Genomic DNA, 14,514 nt, shown 5'->3' on the forward strand with positions numbered 1-14,514 from the left:
TTAGGATGCAGGGCTGTAAGTGAGGACAGTTTCATAGAATCATAGAGTGGTTTGGGCTGGGAGGGACTTTAAAGATCATCTAGCCCAAGCCCCCTGCCATGGGCAGGGACACCTTCCACTAGACCAGGTTGCCCAAAGTCCCATCCAACCTGGCCTTGAACACTGCCAGGGATGGGGCATCCACAGCTTCTCTGGGCGACCTGTGCCAGCACCTCGCCACCCTCACAGTAAAGTATTTCTTCCTAATATCTGATCTACATCTACCCTCTTTCAGTTTAAAGCCATTACCCTTTGTCCTATCATGACACGACTTTGCAAAAAGTCCCTCTCCAGCTTTCTTGTCTTTACCTGTAGGTACTGGAAGGCCACTATAAGGTCTTCTCGGAGCTGCCTCTTCTCCAGGGTGAACAACCCCAACTCTGTCAGCCTGTTTTCACAGGAGAGGTGCTCCAACCCTCTGAGCATCTTTGTGGCCCTCCTCTGGACTCGTTCCAACAGGTCCACGTCCTGTTTGTGTTGGGGGCCCCAGAGCTGAACACAGTACTCAAGGTGGGGTCTCATGAGAGCAGAGCAAAGGAGCAGAATCACCTCCCCCAACTTGCTGGCCACGCTTCTTTTGATGCAGCCCAGGATGCGGTTGGCTTTCTGGGCTGCAAGTGCGTATTGCCAAGTTTACTTACGCACTTACTTACCTAAGCCAGCAATTTCCATCCACTTATTGTGTTGCCAGCAGGGCTTTCAATAAGCAGTTCACTTTGGTAAAAAATTCAGTAGTGGTTCTAGGTGTCCAGCTGGGCTCCATTTGTAAGATGAGGGTCTTGACAAATTCTGTACAAGTGGATTTTGCTGGGAAACGTGTACCTGTGTAGTATGTTGTTCAGTAATGCTTGTGGACAGGTGGGCTTTAAAGATCCACGTCCATCCTTCTGCTTTTAAATCCACATTGGGTGTAGGGGTGACCCGCCTCTTAGTGGAAGTAGAGTTTACAGACTTGGATCTGTCTCTTGTCACAGCATGGGAGACTTGTGCTTTAAGCCCTCTAACTGGTCTTCATTTGGATAAGATTAGGATGATCGTGTCTGTCTCTGGAGACACTGGTAGATTTATTTTTCATCTTTGCTATGTAAAAGTTTTCTTTGGGGAGGTGGAAGGGTCTTTGTACATAATCAGTGGGTTGTGATTTGCTCTGATAGAATGTGGTTCTGGGTGACTCAGTATCCCATCACATTGAGTCAGAATAGCCAGAAGCTCACGTCTTCTTCCTGTGGTGGGCTTCGTGCTCCCCTGAGAGTGAGTAGAAGTGATGTGGAAGTAACATTTATTGTTTGAGCAAATGAAGCCTGGCACCGATCAGTGTGTGAAGAAAGCTCAGCCTCGGACTGGCCAGCGAACAATTCCTGGAAACTTACTTTTATTCTTCATAGAGGTAATGCCGTACAGGAGCCTGTCGGCCATGCTGTTGTTCATTCCAGCACAGTAAAATTGTTTTCCTTGACCTTGGAAGCACACTGAATAATTTAACTCTGACCAAGCTGGTGCTTTTTGCCAGAGTTCCTGTGCTGGCCAGAGGTCGCAGCTCTTTGATCAATCCAAGCTGCGAAGTGTCCTGGGAAAGGCCAGGCCATACACTTGACCATAAGGTGCGAAAGCTGGTGGTGTTCTTACACTCAAAGGTTTGTAAGAGGGCTGTTAGTTGCTTGAGATCATTGATCAATTGATTCAAACAAAACAAAAAACAAAACCCCACACACCACCTTTAGAAGAGGTAGGTGGCTTTCTATTCCATAGTTTTATTCCATGTTGATGCATGAGATCTCTGGCCCTCTGCAGTTTGAAGTCTTCAGGCTGCTTGGTGGAGTATGATGGTAACTTGTTGGTAGATGCACAAAAAAATTTTCAAAGTCAGTTGGTTACTTCATGTTTTTCCCTTGGTCTTACAAGATGGGAAGGAAACTGATAGGTGGCCCGGTAAGACATAACAGGTATTTATAATAAATGTGTAAATGCTGTAGCTAGAGGCATGGAGGTTTTGAGTGAAACTTTCTGAATTTGAGGTGGAAGAGACGCAGGCATCTGGGGTGTTTGTATACTTCTGACATAAAGCAGAAAGCTCATTTAGATGGCTGAGATGTCTGAACAATGCAGTTCAGACTGCAGATGGCAGAAGGCATTCATTGTATGCGAGTGAAGTCATGTGTTTTACAACAGGGATAGGGTGGGACTCCTTTGGCCTGATGCAAATAGGCTATGGAGACACTCAAAATGCAACATTGTAAATCACTTGGAGATAGGTTAACTTTAAAATAAACAAACAAATAAAACTCTGTACTCAAAGCAAGACCTGAACCTTGTCTGAACTTCAAAAAAGGTTTACTTGGCTGTTTTCTCACTGTGAATTGTAAAATTCGTGGGTCAGCCCAAGGAAGAAATTGCCTGAAGCCTCACGTGAGCCCGTCCCAGGCAACTTTTGCAGCCTGTGCCGCTCCAGCAGGGTGTTCACAGACTCTGCTGTGTTTGTAATAGATGTTGGGCTGCTTTCTGCTGCCTGGTTTTGCCCGTGTATCTGTGTTGACACAGTGTGAAAAAGTGACTCCTTTGCTAGCCTCACTGTGTCAGCAAAGACTGCTTCGAGGGGCATGACCCCTTTGCCATATAGTTGCATTTGTCGTGTAAGACATGGTGTATCAGATATTTCTATATGCATGAAGAAACCTCCCTACAGTGCGTGGTGCACCTCAGCTAAAGGTACTCAGCTGTCTGGCAGGTATGCTGTCGTGGTCTCTGGTTCCCTTGAGCGGGGCTTTTGCACGTGGCTGAGGAGATGGTGGGGATTTCCTTACCAAAGCACTTGAAAAATGTTTGAGTTGATTTTCTCACACAATTCTGTAGGCACTAAGTTGAGGGGGACGAAGCAAGCCATGTATGATACACCCCGAAGGGAGCAGGAGTTATCTGATGCAGAGATTGCTCGGAAGCTGCAGGAGGAAGAGCTCCTGGTGAGTACAGAGGTTGCATTAGTCAGCTCGAAGGAACTAAGGTAGCCAGCAATGACAACTTGAATTTTTAAACGTATTATATGTGATACTACTGTGCGTTTGGGTGATTACCTTTGTCTCCTGTACAAACACGTATGGAGTGACAGCTGGCATCCAGCCGGTAGAGCCCTATTTTCTGAAATAAACACCCAAAATTACATGACCAACGCAGAGTGATATTAAATGAACATTTCCAGGCAGGTAAAAGATGGCCTGTGGTCAGCCCAGAAGTGAGACAGGCTAGTGTCCATCTTTGAGAGAGGGGGCAGCAGAGTGGACAGCATGGTGTGGTGTGGCCTGACAGACAGGTGAGGTGCAACTTGGCTGAAAAGCTGAAATGACAGCTTGGTGTTGGGTTGGGAGGTAAAGTTTTGAGGTAGCTAAGTATATTTGGAGAAGATGGTAGCTTATTTGTATGGGCACCTACTTGCCCTGCCCAGCAGGTTGATGAGCATGAGTAATTCAGGGGTGTTACTCTTCTGTATCTGTGTCTTGTCCGGCCCCCAACTTTTTTTTTTTTTTTCTCTCCAGGCTAATGAGGAAGATCAGAAAGCAGCTCAAGTAGCCCAAGATGAGGTGAGGAAGAAGTGAAATGTTTGTGGTATTCCTTTACTTGTGGAAACTGCTAAACACCACTTGTCCCCTCTGACCCTCTGGCTGTTCATTTCCCTCCTTGTTAGGGAAAGCTCAAGGCCCTGGTGGGGTTTGTTCCTAGCTGGTTTTCATGTGTATGCTCAGGCTGGCCGAGCAGGGGGTTGCGTTGCCTGTTGCAACCGTGGCAGAGGAAGGAAGTTTATGGCTGTGTATGAGCATCTCTTGTAACAGACTATTGGAGATGCTGCAAGATAAACCCCCCACCATTGAAGGAAAAGGAGTAAAAGGCAGAAAGGCTCTGCAAGCACAGTTCTGGCAAATCAGGGACCCACTGGGCATGCTGCATGTAGTCAGTCTTAATTCTGCCCTTTCACTTGATTTCTGATCACAGATGGGTGAAATCCAGGTTTTGCACCCTTCCTATTCAGTAGCTGGCCATAGGAAAGGACTTAAATAACTCAAACCCACAAGAGCAGTGAAGCCATCTGGCATGCTGTCTGTATTTTCCCTTCCAGGAAATTGCCCGACTCTTGATGGCTGAGGAGAAAAAGGCTTTCAAGAAAGGGAAGGAGAGAGAAAAGTCTTCCTTTGAAAGGAGGAGGCATGATCAAGACTGGAAAGTATGTCAAACATCAGGCACCACAAATGAAGTGCTATAATGTTATTCCCATTTCCAGAGGGTGGTGAGAGTGTGCAGTGAGAGCGAAAGGAATGATGCAGACTCTTGCATCCAAAGGGTCTTGCTGCCTGTTATTCACCTTCTTCCCAAGTCTCTTGGAGCCACCTACTTGGTTAGATGCTCTTTGGCTTTAGCCTCAAGGAAAGTAAGGCTTGGGCTCTGGCCTTGGAGGTTGGCACTGGACATCACAGCACCTTGTGGCCTCCCTCAAGCACTGTCAGTCCTCCTGGTTAGGAATTTCCCTTTGCTGTAACCCTGACTGTAGCAATAAAAGCAGTATTTGGTTCTGTTTGTGTACCACAGGTATAAGGACAGCACAGCTGCTCTGGTTTTCGCTCTGCTTCATAATAGAATTGGCTCTATAATGAAAAATATTGAGTGTATCGAACCTAGATTTTTGTATGAGTAATATTACAGAGGCTTGGCTAGATGATGTAGGACATGAAAGGAAACAGATTTCAAGGTCTGCACTGGTAAGGTGATTAAGGGGATGTTGTGTTAATCTTGGGGCCAGTTGGAGGTAGCTCTGATGTTTTCAGCCTCTTTGAGTGGTTGCAGGAGCACAGCTGTGTGCAGCTGGCTCCTCATACTCAGCCCAGTCTCGTGTACAGTCATTACACACTGACTGCATTTGACCCCAACTTCAGGATGAATCCCCCAGCACTGTCTCATATTTAGAGCAAAAACTGAGTTTGGCTCAGCAAGGCTGGGTTTTATTTACTGGAGACTAGTCCCAATACTGCCGCTCACGTGTAGTTGGCTGTAGTTAGTTGTTTGTATAAACTGAGCACGAAGGGACTGCATGGACTGCGGCAGCCTGGTGTCTTGCAAGGCACACAGGTGAGCTGCTTTCCCTTCTTCCCATCAGCACGATGCAAGCGAATCTACACGCTCAAGGTCAAGAGAAGGGCCTGAAACTCAGCGGCACAAAGGAGACAGGTCTTCAAGGTGAGCTTGAATTGGCTGGTAAGAATGGGGAAATGCAATCGGGAAGCTGCTTAGAAGCAGAATCTTTGGGAGGAGTTGTGGGGCGACCAGCCTGACCCACTTACAAGGGATTTGGTAGAGAGCAGAGGTTTTAGCACCAAAAAGAGACGGAAAGCACAGAGCTCATGTAGTGTTTGGTGACACGTGTCACTTGCTGTGCTTGTGGCATTTGTCCATATTGGTCTCCCTGCCTGGCGCTGACAGAGATTGATGAGCTTGTGCAGTGACATTTGTTAAATGGCAGAGAAACATTGAGCGGGTTAAAGAGCTTCTAGGGATGTCAAACAAAATGTCATCTCTGGGCAGCAAGGAGTAATCACAATGCATTTGCACAGCTGCTCCCTTGGTCCCAGTTAGACCTGTACACTGCTCCCACTGCCGTGTGTGGACATACCCCTGTAAGCAAATACGTTGTGCTTTGGGGTGCCTCATCCCAGAGCTGATGGGAATGTGCTGTAGCCCAGTGCTGCTTCTGAATCGTTTGGTATCCTGGCCTGATGCTTCTCATGAAGGAGTGAACCCTGGAAGTGACCCCTGTGGCTTTGACTTCCAATCCAGATATGAGCCTAGAAATTCTTGTTGAATTTGCAAAATCAACAACAAATCTGGTGTGCAGGTGGAGACTGACTGAGAGAGATCATATTAAAATACTCTGGGGTTAAAACTGGCAACCATTAAACACTTTAGAATGTTGCTCTTTTGCATGAAGTTTGCATCAAGCTTCATAATGGAGATTTTTATTCCCTGACAACTTGAAACCAGTATTAAGAGAAAGTGGTGCATGAGAAGTAGTAAATACTGTGCATTTCTTGCCACAGAAACAGTAACAGTCTGTGCTCGGAGGAGCTGGTGTGCAGGTAGAAAGTCTGGGCCAGACATGGTTTGCATCAAACTGTCAGGGAACAGACCAGGTAGCCGAGATGTTGCTTTTGCCATGCAGTTATCCCTTTGAGTTTTCTTCCCAACACTTCTTTTTCACTGTGCTTAGCAGGTCACAGCCTCCTCTCGATGACTTTGAACACACTCGGTATTACACAAGCCAGCCCAGCCCCTTGCGCCAGATCCCCAAAGCTGAGCACTCTCCTAAAGGTAGGATCAAGCCCATGGTTGCCCCAGCACTTGGGTTATTGTGGGCTGCTTTCCTCAAATGAGCAGCCTGCAGGACGGGATGTTTGGAAGGGATGCTAATGGTGAGGAGGAATGGATATTACTGCCCAAGCAGGCAGGTGATGCTAGTCAGTGTTAGAGTTGTATTTGCTGAGCACGGTTGCAGGCTGAGACACTAAAAAGTTGGTTTGCCTTGTTTGTCAAACTGCTTTCTGCGTGTCCTCCGTGATCTCTTAATGATGAATGACTGTAAATTCAGGCAGCAAATGAAGGAGAAATAACATGAAGACAATGACATGATGGATTTTGGGTGATGTGCTAGTATCAAACAATCCAATACAAGACAAAACCTTGCAGTAGCACCTGTCTGGTGGGTGGATGGGATGATCAGACAGAAGCTTGTCCCGAGAACAGGCTTGTTCTGTTCTTGTAGCATCTCAGCACTGCTTTGTTGGCTTGTTTCCTGAAATCACTTGGCACAAGAGCAGTGTGGTTAGGCTTGTGCCCCCCAGTTTTTTAAATCTGAATACCAATTGTCTGAGTTATCTGTAGATGGAGTCTCTGGGGGAGGAAAGGGGCAGTCAAGAGTTCGACTCAATTGCTCAGATTTCTTCCAGCTCTACTGCTTGTGACTTAAATGTGGACACTTCCCAAAACTTAAAGTTTGGGAAACTTCTGTGTTCTGTTTTCATCAAACAAGCTGGAAAGTTGATGACACTTTGTACAGAGTCTGTTAGCCCAGTGTGCATTCCACTTTCTGTAGTGAGACTGTGCATTGTGGCTGCAGCACCAGTCACAGCCTAGAAGAAATGCGAATGTCTGCCTGCCTGGTGGACCTCTCCTTCCTTTTGCTTGAGTCATGCAACATATGGTTCCCATTTTGGCATTTGACTTTACCAGTACCCGGGAAGTCACATAGACATTCAAGAGGGCAGGACAATTAAAAGATGTAGTATTTTCTTCACCTGGATGTGTCCTTATGGATTTTTTTTCTTTCTGTTTTGCTTTCTAGGTTCCCGTAGGAAGCAGTAAACTGTGCTAGCCTTTGCTTTGGTACTGACTCTTCTGTAGCAAACATTACTGGAATTGCCAGGCAACTTTCTTGATTCCTTACCCAATGAGAGGTTCACCCTCCACTCCCAACATCTCCTCTTTAAGTGTCATCAGATTAAGTAACATTGTTTGTTTCAATGTCTTACTCATGTGATGACTTAAGCAGTGCAGTACAATCTAGCCGCTGCCAAGCTATGTGAATCATTTAGCTGACTTAACAGCTCCCTTTTACTTTCTTTTGAGGCTTTCTTTTTGTTTTTATTTTTATTGTTAAGATTTGGCCGGAGCTTTGACAAATAGAGATGCATGTACAACAGGGAAGACGACCCAAGAAATCAGTTGGGTTATGGCAATGCAGCAGAACTTCAGAAGTACAAGTCCTTTCTGTATTAGGATGACTTAGCAAAGAGAGTCATAAGAGGAAATGTGTTTCTTCCTGTGCTGGCTAAGACAGCTGAGTCAACCTGACAGTCATGCTAACTTGCGGGAAGGAGAGAGCATCTTCATAACATACAGCAGCAAAAGCCAGAACCTGGGACTAGTGAAGAGGAAATTGTCTATAGAACAAAATATCATAACTGCTGTGTTTCTTTCTAGGGTTTCCAGCAATCTGGGTAGAGTGTGTAGTCGGGCATTTGGCTCCAGGATCTAGGATAGAACAGTTAAAGGCTAATTTCAACTGAAATTAGACATCGTCTGCATGACTTTTAAGACATCCTAGGGAGTTAGTGAAGCTGTGACTTGTGGGTTGGGAAGAATCATACAAAAATTTAAATGCCTGAAGGGACCTCTGTGGTCACCTGCTTTGAGCTTCAGTGTGGCAGAAGCCAAGGAATTTCACTGGAGCCAAGTAGGAACTACTGCAAGTCCTAGCTCAGTTGCTGATGCACTTGAGTACAGTAACTTGTGTCTGAACCTGCATATGTCTGCATGAGGCTGAAGGAGGGCCATATAGGCACTGAGCATTGCATCTAAACTCTACAGTTACAGGCAGCTTTGAGCTAGGCAGTGCTGAACAGTTCACACAATGTCTGTGCTGATTGCCTCTCCTCTACACTGCTCCGTCCAGCACCCCAGGCAGACTCCAATCAGGATAAAACTATTGCTTGGTCTAGCATGGTCTGCAAGTTTGTCTGTGTAGATCTGCCCATGCATTGATTTTAATTTCCCTGCCCCGCAGCTCCCCACCCCCCCTTCAATGGCTGTTTTCCCTCCAGTCTTTGAAAATCATTCTTCTCTTGTACAAACAAGTAGCCTTTTCCCTTGGCCTCTTCTCATTTCAATTATTTTGTCTTTTTAATAATTTTTTGCCGCTTTTTTTCACGTGCATTTTAAAACTACAAAGCTGAGCATCTGGACACTGGCTTGGATTCTGTTCAGCCAGTACAAGCTAGTTATTTGCCAGTCCAGTTCATGGCAGCAAGCCTGATTACCTTGCCCCTGCAGCCCAGCTTCCATACAGCCCAGCACTGAGGCTCTCCCACCGTGTTCTTCGTCATCTTCTGGCAGCTGCAGTTCTGCTGTTGGCTGTGCTTGCCCTCACCACTGATCTGCCTGGGAAAGGAGCTTTGACAGCTCTAGAGCTTTGTGGAGAGCATGTGCTGGCATGGAGCACCAAGACATCTGAAGAGACCACGACTCTGCACCTTCCCCTAATACACAATTCAATCCCCAAGGCAGCTGTAAGGCTTTAACTTCAGCTCTTGTCCTTGCTCACAATAGTTTCTGAGGCAAATGGCTGGGAAGAGGCAACTCCTTTTTTACAGAAGTTGCAGGGACAAGTTTAATACCACAGCACAAGCCCATGCCTTGCCTTGACTAACAACTCAAGACACATCCATCTCTTACCCTGCTGGCCTCTTGGTAGCAGTTCTCTACCTCTGAAGAGCCGTATAACCACTGGTAGACCTCTGCTGCAGGCACACACTAGCCAAAAATCCTGTTAACATAGGACTGTGCAGTGGCAAGCATCCTGCTAGCTGCATACCCTTGCTTCCAGACTGTGAGCTTGCTCACTTGCATGAACCCTTAAGTGACTTGCAAGGTCTTGCTTGCTTACTGCTTCTTCTCAGGAAATATCCCAGCTGGCGGCTAGATTGTACTGTCCTTGCTTGTTCTCTGTTCTTGTTCCATCTGTCCATTCAGAAGTGTTAATGTTGTTTTAAAGGATCTGGAAAAAGAACCACATCGACCCTATTTTTTCCTTTTTTATTTGATAACTTGGGCCAATGGGGCAACTTCATCTGCAAAGAATTTATTTTGTAAAAATTTATTTTTGTATTTCATGTAACAGTCAAAATTTCTACTGCTGAAAATGCCTCTTTTTTTAAATTTTTTTTTCCCTGTGGGTTTTTCCCCTCCATTGCCATCAGAGTATTTACTGTTGTGAAATGGGTGCCTGGCGGGGTTTTATGAACTAGTACTTTCTACAGACACCCCAGTTCAGGCCCTGCTGCTTGTATCATCTGGTGCACTTGTAAAAACTGGACGGGGAAAGCCCCTGCCAAATCAGAAAGTGGATGTGCTTTGTACTAATTGTGCGTGGGGAAAAATGGTGACCCTCTGCAAAAGGCAAGGGGAGACTGCCAGCTAGGAATTCAGCCCTTCCTGGGCCTCTAGCTGCCTGTGACGGGCTTTCTTGCACTGCAGTTGGCTGATGTAACTTCTATCTTACCCTGATTGAAAAAGTCACGAAGGCCCTGAGCCTGCTGACATGTGGAGAACCTATTAATTCAGGAGGGATGCTTGGGAGTATCCAAGTTGTTGACTTCAGTGGGAGTTAAGTGGAAATGCTATGAGAGAAAACTCCTGTTGATTGTGTTTGGAAGCTGGGTAAAGTCTGTGGAACACCTCAGTGCCTACTCTGCAGAGCTGCAGGATCTCCTTAATGGCCTCCTCTGGCCAACCAAGCTCTCCAGCTGTGGCACCAAGAGACGAGAGCCCAAGGGAAGGATCCCAGGAGCATCTGCTGCTTCCTTGGATGCCTTCAGGGAGTGCTGAATGCTTTATGGGCTGCTGTGCTCTATATACTCCCTTAGACCGTACTTTTCAATTCTTACTCTCACCTTTATTCGTTTGCTGGGCCTTGTAAGTGCTTCTCCTGTTTTATTTTTCCATAGCCCTTTAGAAAGGGGGGACCTAAGGTTTTGTTAGAAGGGGCTGACACCTATCGAGAGAGAGAGAGAGAAATGCTAGGAATGGTAGCTGAGGAAAGCATGTAGGAAATGGGGTATAAACAGAGCAATTGTTCATCTAACATATGTTGTGGGCCTCAGGCTGTCATGCAGGTGAGAGTCTTCCTGAGGCAAAAGTTGCAGCTGGACTTGCATGTTTAGTAACCACCTTTGGAAGGAGATTCCGTGGTCCCATTGAAGTCAACGAGAGTTAAGATCATGGAAGAACAAGGAGCCAACTCATCTTGGGGCTCAGCAGCCACGGTTCTGCTGAGAGTCAAGAAGATGCAGCTTGTGTAGGCAAGATGCAAAATCAGCACCTTGCACCCGTGGCCCTGGAAAGAGGCACAAAAAAAAAGTTGATCTTTTAAAAAGAAACAATCAGAGCAGCATTTCCTTTTTATGACAGAACAGCGTTTAAGTAACTTCATTTTTTCCTTGTTTTCTGTTGCCAAGTTTTAGTAGCTTTGCCTATGATTTAATAGCATGTCAGAGCACTTGCTGGGACCCCTGCCCAGGTCATTCAGCTCTTGCATCCCTTTCTAACTCTGTGCATTAACAAGGCAACAGGCACCATGTGGAACATTCATCACCATGAAATCCTGGCACCTCCTAACCTTCACAGTAGGCACACCTCACCAGCAAGAGCTCTTGCCGCCACCTCGCCTCCGTCCGAAGCACAACAGTTTGCAGAAGAGAGGTTAGGCGAACCGGAGTGATCGTGCCTTATATGCAGGGATGCTTGATGTCTTCAGCAGGCTGATGTGAGTCACCTTGCTATGAAACATTGTCTTAATGTGGACTGTACAGCTTCCTGCAGCAAGAAGCAGTTGTCGTCATGCAGATAGATCCAGCAAGTTAATCTCATCTATTTTTTAAAGAACTTCATGGTGTTGAACTTAGTGGGGTGGGAAAATATCAGCTCTTAGGGGTTACTCTCATCCATGAATTTCTCCTCTTGGGGAGGAAGAATAGAAGTTACAAATGCTGCAGTCTGCTTCACTCTGTGAAAGGGATCTTGTATGTACAGTATTTTTATATCTCTGCATTCCCACCTGTCAGGATTTGAATCAGGATTAATAACATTCTCTTACTTAGGGAAAAAAAAATGGATTTTTATTTTTACAGTGCTAGACCTTTGTGTGTTTTTATTTTGTGCCAAATTACAGCCACTGTTACATTCTAGTGTTTTCAGTTTGTTGATCAATGTGTATATTATATATATTTTTATTATCAAGGTTTTTATTTTAATTCATATTAACCTGTATGCAAACTAACTGTGGATTGCTAATTTATATATAAGGGGAGCACCTGGAGACAGTGTGAGGATTCCCCTACTTAGTTTACGCTCTTGTAATCTAGCACAGCCAATCCATGAAACTCATGGCTTCTTACACAGAGCAATCTCCTGGGCATCTGTCACCCTGAGCACATCGCTCCTGCTGTTCCTCAGGGCAGTGCTGACACTGCAGGACTATATTAGATGCAATAGGAAACGAAGCAAGGGAGCTCCCTGCTGTCCTGCTGCTGGCAGTGATGCCAGGGAGAGTGCTGCAGCAGGAATTCCCATCTGGGGGTGACTCAGATTTAGTCTGCCCTGTATCTGTCCCCTGCTGATGGACAGTTGGTTTTGCCCTGCTCTCTCAAGGTGCTCAGTGCTTGGTTTTGCAGTTGCTTTGGGAGGTGGGTGTGGGATACAGCGCTGAGGCACGGTGGTGTCTCTCGCATGAAGTATACCACAGGCAGCTTGTCTTTTGAACGTTGCAGAGGACAAGCATAAACCTACAGAGATTCCAGTTTACTGTACTCGGTAAACACGTGCCGTAGCACGTTTGTGGCTGTGCAGCACTGCTGTGGAAGCTCTGGCTGTGCTGCATACAAGTGCCGCTCGGACTGCTATGCCCAGGACTGGCTGCAGGAGACAGGTTTTGTGTTGAGAAGCTGTACTGCCCTCAGCTTCTGTGCTGGAGATACCATCAGCCATCTCCTCCCCCGGAGCAGCACAGGGCAAAGCTTAGCTGTGCAGTTTGGGCTTTTCCTGGAGGGTCCCAGAGAAGACAGTGGCACACATAAATGTGTATTTTCTACTTCATGGTAAACAAGTTCCACTGTACCAGTGTTCACTCTAAGTAGACTCCACGGTCTGTCTCCAGCTGCATCTGTGCACTGCAATATAGGTAATTGTCTCAGAGAAATAACTGCCGTTGTCTCATTTAGCTCTTCAGGGTAAACTTTCAGCCTGTTGAATCTGAAATGTTAGCCATGTGGTGAGGTGGATTAGTCAAAGGCTTAAATTCCTCAGAGCTGCAAGTGTACCCTGCATTGCAACAGCTAATCCTTAAATATAAATTGCACACTGACAATAATCTGTCTATGCAAGCCTATTTTTTTTTATTATTTTTGACTGTTCACTCTATAATTTTACTGGGTTTGGCATAGAACTTCTGAATGACACTTAACCCAAAGTATCATGTCCATGTGTGTGTATAGCATGTTTTGCTTCGTACTCATGAATTCTCATTGAATGTAAAGGGAACATTGCCTTGCCCCATTTTGTTCAATAAACCGCTGTATTTTGTTATCCACCACATCCTTCTGTCCCTCCGTGTGCTTTTCTGGAAACACTGAAGTGGGTTATACAAGAGCAGGCGAAAACAAGAATTCCACCCTTGGCTTCTGGAGCTCAGCTGCTTCTACCAATAATTATGTTCTTCCAATGTAATAGATGTAGCAAAACAGATTTATATTTAATTTGATTATTTTGTGGCCAGAGAGATGGAAAAAAAAGCTGTGTAATATCTTGGAAAGGATCTGGACTGTTTCATTTCCTGAGACTGTGATACTGAAAAAATAAAGCAATGTAATTATTTGCAAGGGTAGGATACTTTTTTCTCTTCTTTTTTGTGAACGTAGCTTTTTAGTTTTTAAAAAAGCCTGCTTGAAGCCTCCCAAGAACAACTCGCACCTACAGTGGTGGGACAGAAGGCAAGAAGGAAACACGGCAAATACCCTGTGGCTGACTGATGTCTTCAGAGGCATAAGCTGAGGATGCAGCCACATGCAGCTCAAACATGAGTGGACACGAAGCCGTTTCCATGCCATGAATTCAGTTTATAACTGAACATGGTAAAATAAAGGGGCAGTTTCTAAATGTAAACTCTGGATCTTGAGTCCAAGCTAAACCTTTCTTATGTGTTTATGTACTCATTTCTCTCTGCTTGCCAGGTGTAACTATGGCACAGGGGAGCAGAGCGCCCTTTCACACCCCACCACAGGACGCACCAGGCTGACCCTCCATGGGCCGAGGGCTTTCCTTGCCCAGGGGCTTGTGTCTGTGCAGGAGCAAGTGCTCTTAACTCCACCTGAGCTCAGTTTTGGCCTTTGTCACAACACTACCCTAGTGCTTTCAGATGCCTTCACATTGTGTATATCTCCTACCAACTCCATCTCAGAGTCCCTTAGGTATTAGCAGTGAGCGGAGGTAGGGATCAGCAAAACGGAAAATTAAAAGCATTGGGACATAGCTAGCAGTGGAAGAGCCTGGCTGTAAAAACAGGGCACTTGGAAGTGCCGAGAGCTCTGCTAACTTACAAATTATTGCAGCCTCTTGTTTGACGTGACTGGGTCAGTCTGTTTTCTTTGAAAGGCTTTTTTCATGCCAGCCTTGGCACTCACAGCATTAGGCTGTGGTGAGGGGGGGCCAGCTGGAGCTCTCACTAGCATCCTTCACCTGCTGCAGGGATGTGCACACAGAGGACTGTGTGTGGGAACCACAAAATGAACACTGGAGAACCCCTGGGGACTGTTTTGCTTGGTTTTTTGCTGTATCAGAGGAATTGCTGACGTCCGGGTTTCCAAGTCACATGCAGCTCTTAAAGTATGGATG

General features: G+C 45.9%; 1 protein-coding gene across 5 annotated transcripts in view; it reads left to right on the plus strand.

Moving 5' to 3' along the window:
• CCDC50 (coiled-coil domain containing 50) overlaps nucleotides 1–13,502 on the plus strand; it is a 45,667-nt gene extending 32,165 nt beyond the window's left edge. Inside the window, exons 7-12 of one of the 5 annotated variants that reach the window (XM_080410564.1) lie at nucleotides 2,890–2,996; nucleotides 3,567–3,611; nucleotides 4,145–4,249; nucleotides 5,177–5,256; nucleotides 6,287–6,384; nucleotides 7,415–13,502. In XM_080410564.1, coding sequence (XP_080266690.1) covers nucleotides 2,890–2,996; nucleotides 3,567–3,611; nucleotides 4,145–4,249; nucleotides 5,177–5,256; nucleotides 6,287–6,384; nucleotides 7,415–7,434 — 455 coding nt within the window. In that variant the 3' untranslated portion in view covers nucleotides 7,435–13,502. Of the gene's footprint in view, nucleotides 1–2,889; nucleotides 2,997–3,566; nucleotides 3,612–4,144; nucleotides 4,250–5,176; nucleotides 5,257–6,283; nucleotides 6,385–7,414 lie in introns of all 5 variants that reach the window. The other 4 variants (XM_080410560.1, XM_080410561.1, XM_080410562.1 and 1 more) reach the window with 4 other exon arrangements.
• Nucleotides 13,503–14,514: the final 1,012 nt, after the last annotated feature.

The sequence above is a fragment of the Falco punctatus genome (assembly GCF_963210335.1).
Source record: "Falco punctatus genome assembly, chromosome: 13".
Lineage (NCBI taxonomy): Eukaryota > Metazoa > Chordata > Aves > Falconiformes > Falconidae > Falco > Falco punctatus.